Source organism: Phocoena phocoena, chromosome 14 (assembly GCF_963924675.1).
Source record: "Phocoena phocoena chromosome 14, mPhoPho1.1, whole genome shotgun sequence".
In the NCBI taxonomy this organism is placed as follows: domain Eukaryota; kingdom Metazoa; phylum Chordata; class Mammalia; order Artiodactyla; family Phocoenidae; genus Phocoena; species Phocoena phocoena.
This window is the reverse complement of record NC_089232.1, coordinates 32,331,181-32,350,788: the sequence shown is the minus strand read 5'-3', so window position 1 is coordinate 32,350,788 and position 19,608 is coordinate 32,331,181. Positions and strand designations below refer to the sequence as shown.

The window sequence follows — 19,608 nt, the reverse complement described above, 5'->3', positions numbered from 1 at the left end:
AGAAGACGCTATCTACATCAGTTGGGCCTAATGAGGAACAGGGCAAAGGCATTGAGGAGATGACTAAATTAGTGAAAACTCTAAGCTTTACCTTACATTCATGAAAAGTTAAATATGTAGCTTAAGTAGTTTAATCAACTGGTTCCAAACAGTGGTTGTTTAAGCATCAACATGTTTTAATGAATTAAGAGAAATTTAAAAAATTTTCATATTAATGTCATTCATCAACTCTGCAAACATTTATTGAGCATCTACTACGTGCCAGGCACCATCTCAGCTGTTAGAGAATAGCACTGAACAAAACACACAAAAGCCCTTTTGCTTATAGAGCTTTCCTTCTAGCGGAGACAGACAGAGAATACAAACAGATAATTTAAACATATGCTATGTTAGATGGTGGAAAATGCTAGGGAGAGAAATAAAGCAGGGCAGGGGGTTGGGGAGCTCAGGAAGGGGGTTCCAGTGTTACATAGGGTGGTTGGGGAAGACCTCACTGAGAAGGTGACACTCGAGCAAAGGCCTGAAGGAGGGGAGGGAACTAGTGAGGTCCACGTGGGAGGGGTTAGGGTGGGTTTGGGGGAGAGCAGGCAAGGCAGAGAGAACCGAAGTGCAGAGGCTATGGGAAGGGAGGGGTCTGGCGTGTTCATGCAGAGGAAGAGCGGTGGTTGGTGGCAGCAGGGGAGTGACTGAGGGGAGAGGGCAGAGAATGCAGAGGGCCTGGTCAGCCACCTGAAAGCCTAAGTGAGGCAGAGCTTCTGGGCACCCCTGACCTGACTGAGGCTTCACTGGGTCAGGATCACTAACTCTCCACGATCTCAGACTGCAGGGGGTGAACGGAAGTGAGGCCGGTGACATGGCCGTTGCCACGATTTCACACAAATCTCTAAGATGCTCGGATATGATTTGCTCACTTGAGTAGATAAACTACTTCCTTGAAATCTTTTTCACACCACTTATTTTTCCTGAGAAGAAACCTCAATCCAGGTTTGCCTAAAGTCATACTAATCAAAAGTTAGTGAAATGTGAACCTAGTGGGGTTTTCGAACGACGGGTACTTTTCAGTCCCTAGAGACTCAGGTACATGAAAGAAAGACTTTGGTTAGCCTGATCCTTTGTTCCCTGCAGAGGGCCGCCCATCTAGAACAACACATAACTTCTTGTCTAAGAACCTGAAATCAGCTGTTTATAGACTCTGAGACTTGGGCGACATCTTGGCAGTGACCGAGGTAGCCCCAGAGCAGACACTGAGCCCCAGTTTCTAGCACGGGGGTCTTTGACAGGGTGGGGAAGAACTGGCTGCCATTGAGGTGGCCGCTTCTCCTGAAGGGAACAAAGTCTTCTGAATCCACTGTCAGGGGAGCCTCCTATTCCATCCTCGGGAGAGGAAGGAGAATTAACATTCTACAGTGCCTGCTCTAAGCTTCATGCTTCAGACACACCTTCTCATATAATCCCCTCAGTTATCCCGTGAAATAGGTAATACCCCCATATTACAGAAGAAATGGGAGTTTAGGAAGTATAAAAAGGTTGCACAGCTAGTCATTGGTGGGGCTGGGATTTGAACTCGGGTCAGCCAACCTCCCAAACCCACTCAGGTTCTACCTCTCCACTGGAGTCAGTGGTCAAGATCTAGCATGGTGTCTCTTTTGAGGTTTTCCCCCCAAAACAAGAAAGATATGGAGACCTCAGAGAAGAAAACTAAATTTGTAATGGGTGGAATTCCAGAGGAATGAGACTAATTTGGCTTTAAGAAGAAACAGGCAGGGGCAAGCAAGGCTCTGAAGAGAGGCCATTGCCTGCAAAATGGACCAAGGCCCTTGAAGATAGCAGCCAGAGATGGGCTCAAACAGGAGCTCAAGTCTCCGTATAAAAATGAGCAGGCCATTGGGTAGCAGGGAAGCTGCATCTCACAGAAAGAAATTCTGAAGCCACTTTCCAATCAGAGTCTCCTCATAGGCCTGAAATTCCCTCCTTTGGCTCAAAAATGTCATATGTACTCTCATTCCCAGGGGTTAATTCAGCACAGCCTGGAGGGAGAGAAATGGGCACCTGAGACTAGACTAAGATTTTGGCCAGTAACAGTGAAAATCCTGCGAATTCAGGAATCCAACAGATCCTTCACTTGGAGTGGGATTCAGAAGCAAGGGTGGGACTGGCAGGACAGTTGCTCCCAAGGGGCAGCTCCCCCAGATTCTCCAAATCTCGGTCCCCAGGAGCCTTCATAAGAGAAGGCTCTGGTCCGTGCTCTGCAATGAAGCAGGATGAGAAAGCTTGCATGTGTACACAGGTGCCGAGAATCTGGAATCTGGATGGGGTTCAGCAGTCAGTCAACCTTGCAACTGAGCAGGACAGATGCAAGGCGCTGTGGGGCTGTAAATATTAGAGGTGGTCTCTTCATTCAAAGACTTTATTGTGTGGTGGGAGATACAAAACACAAAATGACATGAAAAACAACACAAGAGATGTCATGATATGGATGACAAATGACAAAAATGGGGACAGGCTCTGGGAATTCAGGTTTACTGGGAAGTCCTCCTGTCAGGGGTGGGACATAACTAGGAAGTACAGGTTGGAGATGGGTCTTGGGATGTGGAAGGTTAAGTGGACAGAGGGGGTTGAGGGCAAGGCTGAAGAGAAAGTTCAGAGGTCACACCTCATCCTTTCATTCTTTTCTTTCCTTCCTCGTAGCCTTGAAAAGGAAAATTACGATGTGTGGGCTAAGGTGGTGAGGCTCAGTGAAGAACTGGAGAAGGAGAAGAAGAAGTCTGCAGCCTTGGAAATCAGCCTCCGCAACGTGGAGCGCTCCCGGGAGGATGTGGAGAGGAGGAACAAGGCCTTGGAAGAGGACGTCAAGGAATTTGTCAAATTGATGAAGGAGCCCAAGACCGATGCTTGAGCGTCCCAGGAGCACCACAGAGACAGCCTGCAGAGACCTAGCAATGCTCCCTTTCTCGCTGCTAGCTGATGACCAGGAAGCGATATTCCTCCCTAAGAAGGAGAGGACATTTTGGGGGGGAAAACATCACATTTCCCAGTAGGTAAATCAGTGGAGTTTGCAGGAGGATAAGCATGAGCAGGGACTTGTGTGGACATCTCCGAGCCCCGGGGCTGTATTCAAAGGGATTGCATTATTCCACTGTGGTCTCAGGCCGAGTGAAGTGGCACCTCCCATGGCTGAATAGCTGTGTCCAATGGAGACTCTGCTGCAGGCCACATCCCAGGACCCAGGCAACAGGCTGACCCCAACAGAGGCTGGACTGAGGAGTTGGTTCTTTGTTTCCTGTGTGGGACATTTCACCTAGTCAGATGGCCTCCGGGTGTCTCTGAGACACAGGGGCCAAAAATGATATTCAGCTTTTGATTTCTCAGCCATGGTGGGCTGTGTTTTGAAGGGCTGCACTTACTGAAGCCAGGACCCCATTCTGCCACCCGTCCCCCTGCCATGATGCACACTCTCCAGGGCTGCAAACTCAAAATTAGTATTAGGCGAAGACAAAACAAGCAGTAAACTGGATTTATGAAAGCAAAAGCAATTAGAAAATTAGATTCAAATTTAAAAAAAGCAGAGCTATTGGCAATCCATACAACACCATTATGAGAGTAAAAGTCTCCCCTGCCTGGGGAAAGATGTGCCCCTCTCTGGGCACATGGCTTGATGAGCAGGTCACGGGCTGCATTCCAATCCCACTTGCCTTTCAGGGGCCACGGTTGCATAGGGCAGGCCCACTATGATACAGCTTCCTTAGATGCTAGTTGGGTGTTTAGATAGTAAGAGTCATCCTTCTGCATTAAGCCACCCTGGCCAAGGCCCCTGGTGAGGCCCCAGGCCTTGATACGTAGGATGGTGGAGTCTTTCATGGTTTTTGTCATTGTTCTAGTTAGGTGGTCTCCAGGCTCTTTTGACCATGTACCCCATCAATAGAAAGTATTTGAGCATACATTCCTCAATATAGGTATATTTATTTATTTATAAATTATACACATGTTCTACTGTATTGCTATATCATAAAACATACACAGGACAAAAATTGAATCATGGTGAGATAAAAACAAACATAAGTAGATGTTCTCAACTGTGCTTTTAGCTCTGGAAACTCCTGGCCCAATTTCCCAGCAGGTATTACCTGTACTAATGTTCCATAGTTCATCCCATTACTCCCATAATTTTCTTGAACTCTTGAAAGCACGTGGCTGAATTAGTGGTTTGGAATCTCTGGTTACCACAGTGAGAGTTTAGCCTTCTGCAGCATCTGTGTCTCCTCCTTTATTCCTTTCTCTCCCTTCGTTTTCCACCTTTTTCTCCTCCTCTCTGTGCTTTCTTCACTCTAGTTATTCCCCACTGCCTGTGGCCGTGACATATTACTCACAGAGTGAAAGGGATGGACAAGGGGTCAGTGTTTCTCAGTCCTGCTCCGCAGGCCCTGCTCCGCCCACCTCCAGCCCCCCAAGGACCAGACTGACAGAGGGCAAGGATGACACCTAGAGCTCCTCGTAGAGACTTGCTTACAGCAGATTGGGGGCGGGGAGACTGATTTGGAACATTATTAAGTAAAGCCATAAAATATTTGATTTCTTGGAGTTGATTTGTTTTTCAGTTACAGAGTAGCAAACATAGAAACACTTCCTGAACACCTAATGTCCACTGATGAGTGTCTATAGTTCTGCCAGACGTGTGTCATGTTCTCCCATGGGTTCCTGGCACGGACCCTTTGAATGCTAATATAGACTTGAGTATGGAAGTAGCCGGCTTCACAGTTCCAAAGGGAACATTTGTTTGAAGGAGCAAAGAGGAAGCCCTGAAGCCTGTTTTCTTGGGGGTCCACGTTATAGGACCTTGCTGGGTCTCAGGCTGGGTGGAAGGCCCATGTTTGAATCCCAGGCCCCTCCTGGTCAGGTGATACCTCTCATTCCACACCTTTTACCAGAACTGCAAGATCACAGAGCGGCAGGTCCAGCATCAGAAGCCAGAAAGTCAAGTCTTCACAATCGAGAGGGGACCTGGCTTGCCTAAACTTCTCCTGTGCCACCCTCCATATGAGGAGAACACAAGAAAGAGTTTCTCCAGGACCCCAGGCCATCGTGAGTCCAAGGAAGGGCCAGGGAAGAAGATCTGGGGTCTGAGGCCACTGTCCTCAATGCCCCAAAAGACCACCTATGCTATGCATGGCAACGTAGCTCCAGGCCTCACTTGGACCTGGGAGCCAGTTTCTGGAAGGCAGAACCAGACTGACCTATGTCACCGGTGCTCTCTTGGACCCAGGAGCTCCCACTGTTACTTTCAAAGCCCTGCCATGGGCAGGATCTACTGAATCTGCCTTTTTCCAGCCACCCACTCCTTCGCCATCCCCCCTCTTCTACCGGCACAGGTGCTGAGAACTCCAAAAGGTCTGCAATATGCATGTTCAAACCCCTTGCCCTCTTCCCACCAACATTCTGCATGTCCTCACAGCCTCAAGCATGACACGTTAGGGCATTGTCTCCTAAGTGTGAGGCACATCTGCTGGTTTTCCATACGTGTGTGCACTGGGTAGGACACTTTGCATTAGGGGATTGGCTGGGATGAGTCCTGTCTACATCTGCTTGGACCACTCTAACGAAATCCCACGGACTGGGTGGTATCCATTTGTCACAGCTCTGGAGGCTGGAGGCTGAGATCAAGGTAGGTGAGGATCCTTTTCTGGGTGGCAGGCTTCTGGCTGTATCCACACATGGCAGAAGGGGGTAGGGAGCTCTGTTGGGCCTATTTTGTAGGATATTAATCCCATTTGTGAGGGCTCTACCCTTATGACTTACCTCCCAAAGGCCACATCTCCTAATACCATCTCTTTTGGGGGTTAGGATTTCTACATGTGAATTTTTCTGGGGGGTAGGGTGACAAACAGACCAGAGCAATTCTCTTCCAGTGGATCTTGGTCAGTCTGAGGCCTGGAGAGATGGAATGTGACGTCACTAGTACAGAGTCTGCTGCCAAGGATGCAAACAATAGATGTTTTGTTGTTGTTGTTTTGACCAAGTGTTTAAGTCCTGCTCAGAGGCCCATCCTCTCAGGAAGCATGGAGCAGGGGACTCCAAAGCAGCCCAAGGCTCTCGAGAAGGGGGGGAAAGGATGCAGCACAGCAGCTGATGGCTGGGCCCCCAGCTCAAGGCAGGAGGATGTGTGTGCCCTGACGTCATGTAAACTTCCACATTCCACCCCTTCCTCTGCAGATACCATCAGGCTGTGTGCTGGCCCGGGAGCAGAGAGATCACCTAGAGGCTACTCCTGCCATTCATGTGGGCTGGCTTCACAAGAATGGCATGATATCTTTCATCCCGCAGGAGAAGCCTGGGTGAGGGGAGGCCCCAAGGATGGAGATTCACCTGTTGCTCAAGGCTGGCCTTTGGTCAGCAACAGAGAGCTGCCAAGTGACTTCAGACAAGGAGTGAGCAGAGAATACCAACAAGGATGTGCAATGCCAGCCTCTCTTTCCTCTGATGCCTGGAAACTATCTTAGGATCCTAGAACAGCACCGGAAGGCACCCTTGAACTTTTCTAATCTAACCTGTTCATTTAATGGATAATGAAACCGAGACTCAGAGACAAGTGAATTGCCAGAGTTTATGCAGCGTTGAGGAAGAGGATTAAAGGGCTCCTCTGATCCACTGTTCAGGGATTCTTATGATTCTTGGCTTCTGTCCAAAAGTTCTCTCCCCCAGTTTCACTACCATGCTGTGAAACTCATTGAACAGCAGTCGCTAAGTGCTTCCAGAATATAGAGCTGAGCTCAACTCTTGGTCACAACAAGACCCACCTCATATGATGCCAGTTTCCACTTCCTCTGCATTACCAGTGCTGTCCTGAGACAGTGGTTCTCAGACTTGACCTCACAATAGAACCTCCTTAAGGATCTGATGCTCAGCTGCCACCCCATATCAACTGAATCAGAACCTTAAGGGTGGGGCCTGGGAATTTTCTTTTCTTAAAAAAACTTTCCAGTTAATTCTAATATGCAGACAGGACTGTTAAACATGGTTCTAAAACTGCTAAGTTTGGCTCAAGTCATGACTAATGATAATATTAAATCTACCTGTTCCCCTTTCCCATCTCCAGTCAACACAACTGTTGACTGGAGGATACTCTCTGTCCTCCCTTCTTGTTGGTTTATCATGTGTTCACCCATTTAGGGTAAGAGATGCCTATAAGACAGAAAATGGATTTAGGATATGAACCCATTTTTTAGATGGGGAAAACTGAGCCTGAAGATGTTACCAAAGAATTTCAGTATAACAGTAGTTTAGTCATTGGAGAAGTCCCAGGAGTTTGAGACTTCCTTAATGCCTGGGGATACACTCAACTTATACTTTAAGAGTTGACATAGGCCAAGGAGAAAAGCACTTCAGGGCTTGATTTAAAGAGTCCTGAGAACAACTCTGATTAAAACCATGTCCCTTTCAGACTCATAGTAGATCGAGAAATCTCTACCAGGAGCCTTTGGGATATTAACCACAAATGTGACATTCCTGGGAGACACCCATGAAACTTGCGTTAATCATTAGTACCATCTTTATACCATGTAGTTATCTGATTCCTAGCAGAGAGCTGTGTAATTAGAACGGGAGCCTGGTGGGGTCAGTTGTGCTGTGGGTGGTGAGGTGGATGCAGTGTGAGACTTCACCACGGAATAGCGAAGTGGGGGACGCCGGTCACCTGAGAGCACAGGGTGTACAATCTGAGATGGGTGAAGAGGTAGGGACTTAAAAGGGGACAGGGGGACTCAGGTAGCAGGATGGAGAGCTCATTTGCTCTCAAACAAAGCTGACAACTGGTCAAAGTTGGCACTTTGACCACCTTTCTGCTCCCTTCTCCCCTTAACTGATTGGTGTCCTCCCAGCCTGCAAGGCCCATCATGTTCAGACATCATCCTGGATCCTTGATCCGTGTCATCATCAACATCATAACAGGAACCACCATTAATAAGGAACAAATACCATATATTCTCTGTGCCAAGGATTTTGTACATGTCATCTCCTTTAGATCTTAAATCGACTCTTGGAGTAAATGCTACTCTACCAATTTTACAGATGACAAAATTGAGGTTTCAATGTAGCAGAGCTGGGAACTGACACAAGTCTGTCCAATTTGCCCAATGCTGTGGCCCTCATGTAGAGGAGTACAACATAGAAAATTATCTCTTAAATAATGATAGTTTAAATTAAAATTTCCAAGAATGTTCCAAGTTTTTTAAGGAGAGAAGACAGGTATGGGTCCAAGGGAAAAAAATCACTAATTTCACCTTTTCTGACTCAGCATCAACGTGGAGAAACATCTGCAAGGAGATGCCTCCCCACAACCCCGGATCTCACCCCACCTGCTTGCCCTGAAGATGGATGGAGGCCACACATCACCTGGTCTTTGCCTGGAGTCAGTTCAGGGTCCCATATCATCGGCTTCACACTTGAAAGATCTCTTGGGAATAACTCTGGGACTGGGGTCTCCTAAGAGCCTCTGGTTCTACTGTGCTAAGAAGTCAGTCTCTCTACTCTGAACTTTCTCACTTATTCTCAACCCTCTTTTCCATTTATTTAGAAAACACTTTTCTCTTCCCAGGAGCCTAGAAGGGCCCTCAGTGGGCGTGCTGGATGCTTTTGAAGGATGTACTGCCAATGAAATCGTTGGGAGAGAGAAAAACCTCCCCCTGTTCCATGTGGAGGCGGATGTGGTGGCAGGGGTGGGGACACAGGGTCACGCGTTCCCCATCCTTTCCTCATCTTAAGATGTGTCGTAAGTTAAATATATGCTCTGCCCTGTGGAACCTTAGCCTAAAACAGACCATTCTGGCTGGAAGCTTGCAGCTTCTGAGCAGAGGGCACCGGACAGTCTTCAGTCTGTTTCACGTGACCTGTTTCCTAAATACTCCTGGTAGATCAGCGAGCAGAGGAAATGTCGCCATATGAACTGCTCTAAAAATAAGGCCCATCTAATGATGCATTTACCCATACCTGCCCTCTGCTTCTTGCTTTTTGTCATTACTGCCCTTCGGCTAGGATGCAAAGCCCTTATTTCTCTTAGAAGCTGTCCTGGGGCTGCCACCAAACACGTTCATCGGGAACTTGAACTTGATGGCCAGGAAGCAGGTGGTCTGGATTAGATATAGTGTTTATTTTAGGACCGGATATTACCTTCAACGAAAAAACAACCCCAATCAGAAAAAGCCAATACCCTGTTCTGCAACTGAGCTTACTCACCTGTGGAAATGCTGGTCCTTAAACAAAACTAATGCCCTCAGAATCCAGCTATCGCCTTCAAGATTCTCATGCAGGATTTCATGGTATTGGACCCGATTGTGTGCACATCGGTTGTTTGGCTTGCCCTTCGTAATACTCACTTAGTCTTTGACAGACATTATTGTGTGTCTTCCTTGCTGTTCTGAGAGTAGTGGAATCCATGCCCCCAAAGAATTTGAGAATTACTGAAAAAATAAAATACATGAAAATCATATGGCATCTAGAATCTTCCATTCCTGATGGTTTATCTCTACACAGTGATAATCTGGGTAGCTGTGTTGCCAATGATATCTTTACTCAGTACAGGTAAACTGCGCCTAAGATACAGCAAAATATTACAATACTGATTCTTCCTCCTACAGTTTAGTGTTTTAGAAGAGCTACATTTGTATGGACATTTTAAAAAGCATAATATACTTATTGAGTGCTTCTATTCCCCAAGCATGGTAGACTCTGATTTACCAGCAATATTTCTATTACATCTCACAGTAAACTATGAGGGAGGTGCTGGTATCATCTCCATTTTGCAGATGAGGAAACGGGCTTCAGGAGGTTAAGTAATTTGCTTAGGCTCATAGTTAGTGTCCCGCTAACTAATTTCAAGTGTGCAGATGTTTTTTCTCATTTGCATACCTGAAATTAATATGTCCAATGTGTGCTCTTCCAACACCACAAGCAGTTAATTCTGAGACTCTCTGCGGGGAGATGGCATCAGAACCCACAGGTTAAGGGCTTAGTCCTGCAAGACTGCTCCCCCATTCAACCCTTCAGGTACCAATTGTCACCTGTGCCTCTAACTGACCCGCTACAGATCAGAGGTTCCCACCATCCCCTCCTCAGTTGTGATTAATTTACTAGAGTGGCTCACAAAATTCAGAGAAGGATTTTACTCACTAGATCATAGGTTTATTATAAAAGAATATAACTCAGGAACAGCCAGATGGAAGAGATGCACAGGGCCAGGTACATGGGAAGGGGCGCAGAGCTTCCTTGATCTCCCTGCATCTCTATGTGTTCATCAACCCGGAAGCTCTCCGAACCTCATCATTTTGGGTTTTCTGAAGGCCTCATTCCATAATCACAATTGGTTAAATCATTGGCCATTGGTGATTGAACTCATCTCCAGCCCCTCTCCCCTCCTCGGGTAAATGACGAGACCAAGGGTGTGGACCACTGAATTGGCCCTAGTGATTGTTACCTATCTTCCTTACCTGGCATTCCTATTTAAATTGTTATTTTAATTTTTCATCAAATGTGATGAAAAATTAATTCATGAATTAATTCATTAATTCATATAATTTAAATGCATGTGTCAATTAAAAGTAATAATTATTATAATGGTAATAATCACCAACTTTTATTGGGTGCTGAATATCGCCGGCCAGACTCTAAGTGCTTTTTTTGTATTAACTGAGTTAATCCTAACAAAACCCCCAGAACTAGATAGCACTCTCCCCTTTTTATAGCAAAGGAACTTGCTTCTGCTTTTGCTCCTGCCTTTTACTGTGACTCTGCAAACCGTCTTGCATCCAGAGGAAAGCATTTTTCTGACAGCTTCTGGGGTCGGAGATGGATTTGGGGACACATGAGGGCAATGCTAACACTTCAAACAATCTCCAGTAATTGGGTGAATTGTTCATCTGACAAACTAGTCTGCTTCACATGCTAATAGCCAAGCTTGGCCAACTGGAAACAGAGATTTATCGGAAACCCCAGTAAAGCATAAGTGACGTTCGCACCTGGTAGGAAAAGAATTAGACAGAGGGTACAAGAAAAGGCAGAGGCCGCTTCCTGGACCAGTGAACTGAAGATCAGGGCTGGGACAAGGTGGGATGAGGCAGTGGTTAGAGACCCTGCAGAGAGGATCAGCAGGGCCAGAGAAAGCTCGCCATTTGGAACTCCGGGGTGCGGGGTGGGGAGTGCCTCCTGTCTCGGGGTTGCATGTGCAGTTGTACAGCTGAGGGGGGCGAATGCAGCTCCTTCGCTCTGCTGTCGGCAGCCTGTGCTCTGCCCTCCAAGCCTCCATCCTGACTGCTCACCCCAAGGAAGGGGGCCTTTGCTCCACACAGAAGCACGCGCAGCTTGCTAAGCCCAGCGCCTGCAGGGCTGCACCAGCCCACGACGGGCACAGTCTCCACCCGACACCAAGGAGCCACACAGGCTGCTGATGGCTCTCCAACAGAGGTCTTGGTGGAGCGGAAATGGAAGCCTAGCTGTTGAGAATGAGGAAGTTCAGGCCTGCCAGGCTTGTTATGAGTAACTTGGTAAAAACTCAGAGACAGAGGGGAAAAGAAGTTCCTTAGATCTCAAGAGATCTGCAAGGGGTCCATCTTAAGATAGTTCTTTATTAGTAATTGATGATACTATTATTACTTATAGCAGATGAAAAGCTCTCTTGTGGATAAAAAAAAAAATCAGTATCAAAAAGATTTTGGAATGAAATAGAGTTGCCATATGATCCAGCAAACCCACTCCTGGGCCTATATCCAGACAAAACTATAATTTGAAAAGATACATGCACCCTAATATTCAGAGCAGCTCTATTTACAATAGTCAAGACATGGGAACAGCCTAAGTGTCCATCAACAGAGAAATGGATAAAGAAGATGGGGTACGTATATACAATGGAATAGTACTCAGCCATAAAAGGAGTGAAATAACGCCATTGAGAGAAACATGGATGGACCTAGAGATTAGCATACTAAGTGGAGTAAGTCAGAAAGAGAAAGACAAACACCATATGATATCACTTATATGTGGAATCTAAAATATGACACAAATGAACCTATCTACGAAACAGAAACAGACTCACAGAGAACAGACCTGTGTTTGCCAAGGGGGTGTGTAGAGGAGGGAAGGATTGGGAGTTTGGGATTAGCTGATGCAAACTATTATACATAGGATGGATAAACAACAAGGTCCTACTGTATAGTACAGGGAACTCTATTCAATATCCTGTGATAAACCATAATGGAAAAGAATATGAAAAAGAATATATAGGGCTTCCCTGGTGGTGCAGTGGTTGAGAGTCCGCCTGCCGATGCAGGGGACACGGGTTCGTGCCCCGGTCCGGGAGGATCCCACATGCCGCGGAGCGGCTGGGCCCGTGAGCCGTGGCCGCTGAGCCTGCGCGTCCGGAGCCTGCGCTCTGCAACGGGAGAGGCCACAACAGTGAGAGGCCCACGTATCGCACACACACAAAATGAATATATATATACACAACATTGTAAATCAACTACACTTTAATAAAATTAGAAAACAAAAAGTTTTAGGAATGGAGAGAACCATTGGGCTGAGAATTTAGCAACCGAGGCCCAGACTTCCATTCTAAAATTACTTCCTTTCTCTAGGGGGTGGGTCGTACTCGTTAAGTGTAAACAGGGTTATTACCTTGGGAGAATTGTATCTAGTTTGTAATTATTTAGTCTACTTCGAGGTGTCCACTCTGCCTCCTAAAGCTTTACCTGCCAGCAGGACAAGCTCAACTGCCTTCACTCGGTGTAGGGGGCACTTAGAGCACGCCCAGGCCAGCGCCACTATGTAGGACCTGCACCCCGTCCCCGGCTCCACGCGTGCACACACCCGTGGTCCCCCTGTTACCCTGGGACCCGCCGTGTCAGCTGAACATGGTCCTCGGCCCAGCTTGGCTGTCTTCATCTGGGGCCCAGGACCAATGCCACGACAAGGCTGCCACAGCAACGTGCAGTCCGCCGCTTTAAGGTGTCTCCTCTGTCCCTATCGTCATGCCATTCATTTGACTAGCAGTGCAAGTGTCCCTCAGAGTGACCTGTGAGACATCACTTCCCTCATCCATAAACTGGGCCAGTGGGGAGATCTGTCTTACCCATCACACATGATGACCGAATAGGATGGTCCCTGTGAAAGGACGATACAAATGTGAGACCTTGGTCTGAGGATTAGGGTTCTGCACTTCCAGATCCCCAGAACAGGAATTCTCCTGAAAGCAGGTTTTGCACCCCGTTTCCCTGTCAGCACTCTGGCTCCCAAGCAGGAGCAGGGCACAGATTCTTCCCAGCCCCTCTGACTGCCTGGGTTGAGGATGAGGGTCCTTGCCCAGACGGAGGGCTGTCACGCACATAAAGTCACTATGGGGAGTTTCACGTCCCTGACCCACGGGGAGCCTCCAGGGCAGGAATGTGCTTACACAGCTCGTGGAGACCCCAGGGATCTGGCTCCTCCCTTTTGCCTTCCAGGAACTGTGCTCGCATCGGAGCACTTGGTGTGGAGGAAACGTCTGAAAGAGATACAGAAGCAAAGCTTGCGCCTTCAGCCGAAGCCTCCTGCGCTAGGACAGAGGGATGAAGAGACTCTGATGCACGTCAAAGCTTCCTGTTCACTCCTGCACACCACTAAGAAAGCAGTCTTTCTATTAAAATAAAAACAAAAAAAAACGCATTTCTCCCTCAGACGTTCTTTTTTAAAGTTTTTTATTGGGGTATAGTTGATTTACAATGTTGTGTTCTCTGCAAATGTTCTTTAATAGCCTTTTAAAAGACATTGTTTCAAAACAGCTCAAGGTGGTGAACAATGAATAACATTACCATTTGTGTAAAGACTCCTGAATTTGAATCCCAGTTCTTGTCTATTCAATAATGTCATTTTGAATTCTGCATCACCATTAAAAATCATCAGAAAACCTCCCACCCTTGCTGTATTAGTTTTCTAGGGCTGCCATAAACAACAGGAATTTATTTTCTAATAGTTCTCGAGGCTAAAAGTTCAAGATCAATGTGTGGGCAGGGTCGATTTCTTCTGAAGCCTCTCTCCTTGGCTTTCGATGACCGCTTTCTGCCTGTGTCTTCACGTGGTCTTTCCTCTGTGTGCATCTGTCCTAATCTCCTCTTCTCGTAAGGACATCAGTCATATTGATCTAGAGCCTACCCTAATGACCTCATTTTACCTTAATTACCTCCTTAATTACAAAATTACAAAATCTCTCCAAATATAGTTGCATTCTGAGGTGCTGGGGGCTAGGACTTCAATATATAGATTTTGGAGGGGGACACAATTCAACCCTAACACTTGGTAACATTTTTATCATCATCACTTACACCTCCAATGAAGAGGCATTCCCCACTTTTCAGAATTTGCTCTGCACATCAGTAAAAATTTTAATATCTTCACAACGAGAAACGAGGGGCTATTGTTTCATTTAGGATGCCATGAGGAGGGCATTGGGGGGGGGTCAGGAAACCTGGCTTTGACTTGTAATATAAGCATTTCTATTAGATTATTTATTAAATTAATAATAATAATAATATTAGGAAGGCGTGATGAGGCACTATTTAACTTGACCCAGGAACTCCGAATGCCCCAACTGGCACTCACCCAGCCATTACTATGGTGGGTTTGTAGGGATAGGCCAGACAATTATGTGCTCTTTCTTACTATAAAGGTTTTGCCCCAAACTACAGTTTAATCCCTCAGTGATGAGGGCTGGACCTCGTGGCAGTACAGGGGCCCTTGGTACCTGGGCTAGAGGTGGGTTTGCAGCCTGCTCTCCAGGAGGACTTAGTGGCTTCCTCTGCCCCCAGATGCTGGGCCCCCGAATCTCCCCATTCTGACACTGGAAAAAGGCAGACCTAGGGAGAAGCTTCATCAAGAAGAGGAGGGGAGGAGAGTACTCTTCTTAATCTCTGTGGAGAGCTTTTCTAAGCTCTTATTCCAGACTCCCCAGGAGCCCTACCTATCTCCCAGCTGGCAGAAGGCAGGGATAACCTAATTGTTTGTGTGTGTATGTGTGTGTGTGTGTGTGTGTGTGTGTGTGTGTGTAAAATTCACATCTCTTGATTCTGAACAGTCCTCAGGAAAAAGAAGTAGCGGGGGTCAGCGGAGGTGGTGGCAGGAATGAGATGACCTTACACTTGCCTCCTAGTAGCTGAGGCAGGTCTGTAAAAACTGCTAGAATTTGGAGAGATGTCCCCATAAAGGTGAAGATGGCATTTTTGAATGCCTGTCGGAGACCATAGGCCTAGCTGTTAAACCCACTGTGAATGAGGGAAGAAACCAATGGAAAGTTGAGAAGCGTTGGTGGCCCACTCCTGCCACTAGTGGGAGCTCTAGGTTCATGCCGCCATCAACCCGAGGATAGGCTAGAATATGGGGTGAGGATATTTTGGTGGGGCCTTGGACTAGGGGATGAGAGGCTGAGGTCAAAACTCTCCCCTGCAGTGCTAACCTTTGAGAGTCTCATTATTCCACACAGTTAGTTTGGCAAGAGAGGCCACCTCTTCAGTTCCTTACACATTGTGAGATCTAGAGACGAGGGTGAGGGCCCAGGAAAGAAACACCCAAGAGGCCAGAGAGCCTGCTTCCAGGTTGTAAGCTTCGGTTTGGCTGGGAATTGGACAAAAGGCATTCATCTTAAAAACTCCAGACATTCACCCTGGAGCAATCTCTAAGATTTATAGCAAAAGCTTTATTGAAATAAAGTGGTCCCCTCTGAACATGGTGCCTGAGAACCAGGGGTAACAAGGAGATGCTGAGGTGGGCATGGACATCTTCATCCCCACCTGGATGCATCTCATTAAGACTAACATTATTATTTTTAATTCTGCAATTTGGGACATACCAGGTTTCTCCTCCTTCCAAGTCATTGTTTTAGGAAGGATGGGGCTCAGCACAATAGTAGCTTTGTGGCTGCCAAAGGAAACACCTGCTGAGAACCAAATGTGGATAGATTCTTCCCCCAGGCCTTAGAACAAGGTCCTGCTGGCAACACACTGTTTTTTGGGGTTTTTTTTTGCGGTACGCAGACCTCTCACTGTTGCGGACTCTCCCGTTGCGGAGCACAGGCTCTGGACGCGCAGGCTCAGTGGCCATGGCTCACGGGCCCAGCCGCTCCGCGGCATGTGGGATCCTCCCAGACCGGGGCACGAACCCGTGTCCCCTGCATCGGCAGGCGGGCTCCCAACCACTGCGCCACCAGGGAAGCCCAACACACTGGTTTTACTTCTCTGTACTTATCACTGTTTGTAGTAATGCATTTCGGGTAAGATGATTTGATTAATGTTGATCTCATCTACTAACCTGTGGACTCACGGGGCACAGACTGTGTCCATCTGGTTCATGCATGAACCTCAGTAATCAGCAGATTTCCTGGTCCACAGCCTCTGCTCTTTTAAGACCTAGAACGGAATACCCAAGGGTGCCTCCAATAATCTCCAAAAGAGAATACACTTTGGCTCAAAGCTCTGAAGAACCACTACTTGTACAGAAGTATTTAGTCCTTGTCACCGGGGACACTATCCCATCATAAAAGTCTTTTGCATGGTTTCCACCTAAACATTTTGGCTTTTGTGTGTATCATATTAATGATACTGGTTGGCATGAAGTAGAAGTTTCCACAACAAAAAATACAGATAATTAGTTTTTGGAAAGATATGCAGTAAAGCAGCCCTGGATTGAATTTTAGGTATTTTTAACTGTAATTTGCCAGGCATTATTTATTCTAACTAATATTTTTGGAGCACCCAGTGAATGCCAGCCTCCATGAAAGAGACAAGAAAACAGGATTCTTGCCATCACACAAGGGTCCTAGAGCAGGAGGGAGAGAGATGCAAGAAAGCAAACAAAAGAACTACAGATTGTGGTTAATGCTAGTAGAGAAATAAATAGGGTGCTCTGCTCGGGAATAAACAGATTTCCAGAGATAGCCCTAAGGGCATTCCGGCAAAGGAAGTGGCAGGGACGCTGTTCCTCGCAGATATGGGCTTGAATTATTAAGAACACAGTCCTTGTGAGTAGACTTGTCCAGTCAACAGGAAACGTGTCGTAATAGGAGCATGTACAGGTTGCTGTTGGGACACACACAAAGAGAGCACCCAACACCAGATTTGGGGGAGCTCCGTGGAGAAGATGTCACCTGAGCGGTAGACTTATAGCGAGCAGGTCGAGGGACATTCAGAGGAGGGGAAGAAAGGGTTCCAGGCAAAGAAGACAGCACATGCAAAGCAGAGCCATCACTTAATTCAGAAACCAGGCATCAGTCCGGCTGGGTGCTTTCGGGTCCCAGGAGAGGCTAGAAGAGGGTGGATTGAAATCAAAGTGGCAGGATTTTATACTAATTGTTCAACGTTGACATCTCTGAAGAGAGTCATCAACGGTTGTTCGTCCTTAGTTCCAGCTCAGACTTTTAAAATTTTCTGCAGAGCACACTCGTGCAAAATCTGAAATTTAAGAACTTTATTTCTCTCTTCTGCTAATTTTCCTGGTGCCAGCCGTTTCTCATCTCTTTCTTTCTCTGATTCCATTGTCATCTCTATTCATTATGTTTATCACATGGCAGCTGGAATAGTTATACAGTCAGACTAAGAATTTTGGAAATGAATTATTGCCTTAAAAAGGTTCAGTCCATCAGTTGTACAGAGCCATTGGGTTTTTATTATTTTATAGTAACCTGTGACGCCAAGCCCATGGGGGCCACTCTCTGTATTACTTCTTTTGTCTCTATATATTGTTAGTCTTGAAGACAGTGCAAAGAGCTCAGAGCATTGTTTAAATTAATTTTTATCGGAGTGTAGTTGACTTACAACGTTGTGTTAGTTTCTGCTGTACAGCAAAGTGAATCAGTTCTACACATACATATATCCACTCTTTTTTAGATTCTATGCCCATACAGGTCATTACAGAGTAATAAGTAGAGTTCCCTGTGCTGTACAGTAGGTTCTTATGAGTTATCTATTGTATATATAGTAGTGTGTATAGGTCAATCGCAATCTCCCAATTTATCCCTCCCCCGCTTTCCCCCTTGGTAACCATAAGTTTGTTTTTTACATCTGTGACTATTTCTGTTCTGTAAATAGGTCCATTTGTACCATTTTTTTAGATTCCACATGTAAGCGATATCATATGATATTTGTCTTTCTCTGACTTACTTCACTCAGTACATATATACAATGGAATATTACTCAGCCATTGAAAAGAACGAAATAATGCCATTTGCAGTGATGTGCGTGGACCTAGAGATTCTCACACTGAGTGAAGTCAGAGCATGTTTTATTAAAAAGAGATTCTTGGTTTTTTTACTTCTATCTTTTGAACTCCCCACACCACCCCCAGCAGTAACTTCTCTTATCCAATCTTTTATTCTCCACCCTCATCAGAGTCGCAAAATCACTTTCCCTACTGGAGATGTGTTATTGATCTCTGTGTTTAACCTTAACTCCCCCCGACTTCTCTCCTTGCCATCTCCTTAGTCAGTCTATCAGTCTAGCTCCTCTCGCTTTGTCCTCTCCTGATGCCTTTTCTTTATCTGGCTCTCTCTTTCTTTGCCTGTCATCCAACTCTGCATCACAGAAGTCTCATAACCTGGCAGACACAGACACAGCCCAGAGAGCAGGCTCTGGAGTCCAGCTGTGTGATGTGTGCAATGCCAGCCTCCCTCCCCACTTGACAGCCTCAGCTAAAGTCACTGACCATTCCCAAGTCTCAGTTTCTTCTTCTAATACTGGTTATTAAGTATTAATATTATAAGCTGATTCAATTAAGAGTGTTTGGCTGTAAATAAAAGGACACCCAACTAAGAGTGACCAGGCAATGGAGACATATAATAGTCTCTCCTCATGAGAACTCTGGAGGCAGGTGGTACAGGTACGGCAGGGCACCTCCACAATGTCTTAGGAGCTCAGGCTCTCCCACGCTTCCCCCTCCCTTGTCATCCTCAGCCTTTTGGCTTGTCTCACGCTGGTCACCTCCTGTTTCCAAAATGGTCACTTCACCTCTGGGCTGCTTGATCACAGCTGAAGTCAAGGAGTAGAAGACAGATGCTCCTCTCTCTCTGAGGCATTGTCCTTTGATCTGGAAAAAGAAGCCTCCCCAGAAGACTTGCCTTAACTTCCCATTGCTCAGAATGGAGTCACGTGACCACTCATAGCTATAAAGGCAGCTGGGAAGGTGCACATCTGGCCAAATGGGGCAGGACACCTTGGTCTATTCAGATCAGTGATGAGCCATGCCATGGTGCAAGCCAAATTGGGGTTCTCTTAGCAAAGAGGCAGGAATAAGCAACGGATCTGTTGGTTTTTTTTAACGTCTTTATTGGAGTATAATTGCGCTATAATGGTGTGTTAGTTTCTGCTTTATAATAAAGTGAATCAGCCATACATATACATATATTCCCATATCTCTTCCCTCTTGCGTCTCTCTGCCTCCCACCCTCCCTATCCCACCCCTCTAGGTGGACACAGAGCACCGAGCTGATCTCCCTCTGCTATGCGGCTGCTTCCCACTAGCTGTCTATTTTACATTTGGTAGTGTATATATGTCCATGTCACTCTCTCACTTCGTCCCAGCTTACCCTTCCTCCTCCCCGTGTCCTCAAGT

At 46.5% G+C, this 19,608-nt stretch overlaps 1 protein-coding gene across 2 annotated transcripts in view; it reads left to right on the top strand.

Moving 5' to 3' along the window:
- The window catches only part of ARHGAP25 (Rho GTPase activating protein 25), an 86,140-nt gene extending 82,587 nt beyond the window's left edge, over positions 1–3,553 (top strand). The window contains exon 11 of one of the 2 annotated variants that reach the window (XM_065890766.1): positions 2,689–3,553. In XM_065890766.1, the coding sequence (XP_065746838.1) occupies positions 2,689–2,896 (208 nt within the window). In that variant the 3' untranslated portion in view covers positions 2,897–3,553. The remainder of the gene's footprint in view (positions 1–2,688) is intronic. The other variant, XM_065890767.1, reaches the window with a different exon arrangement.
- Positions 3,554–19,608: the final 16,055 nt, after the last annotated feature.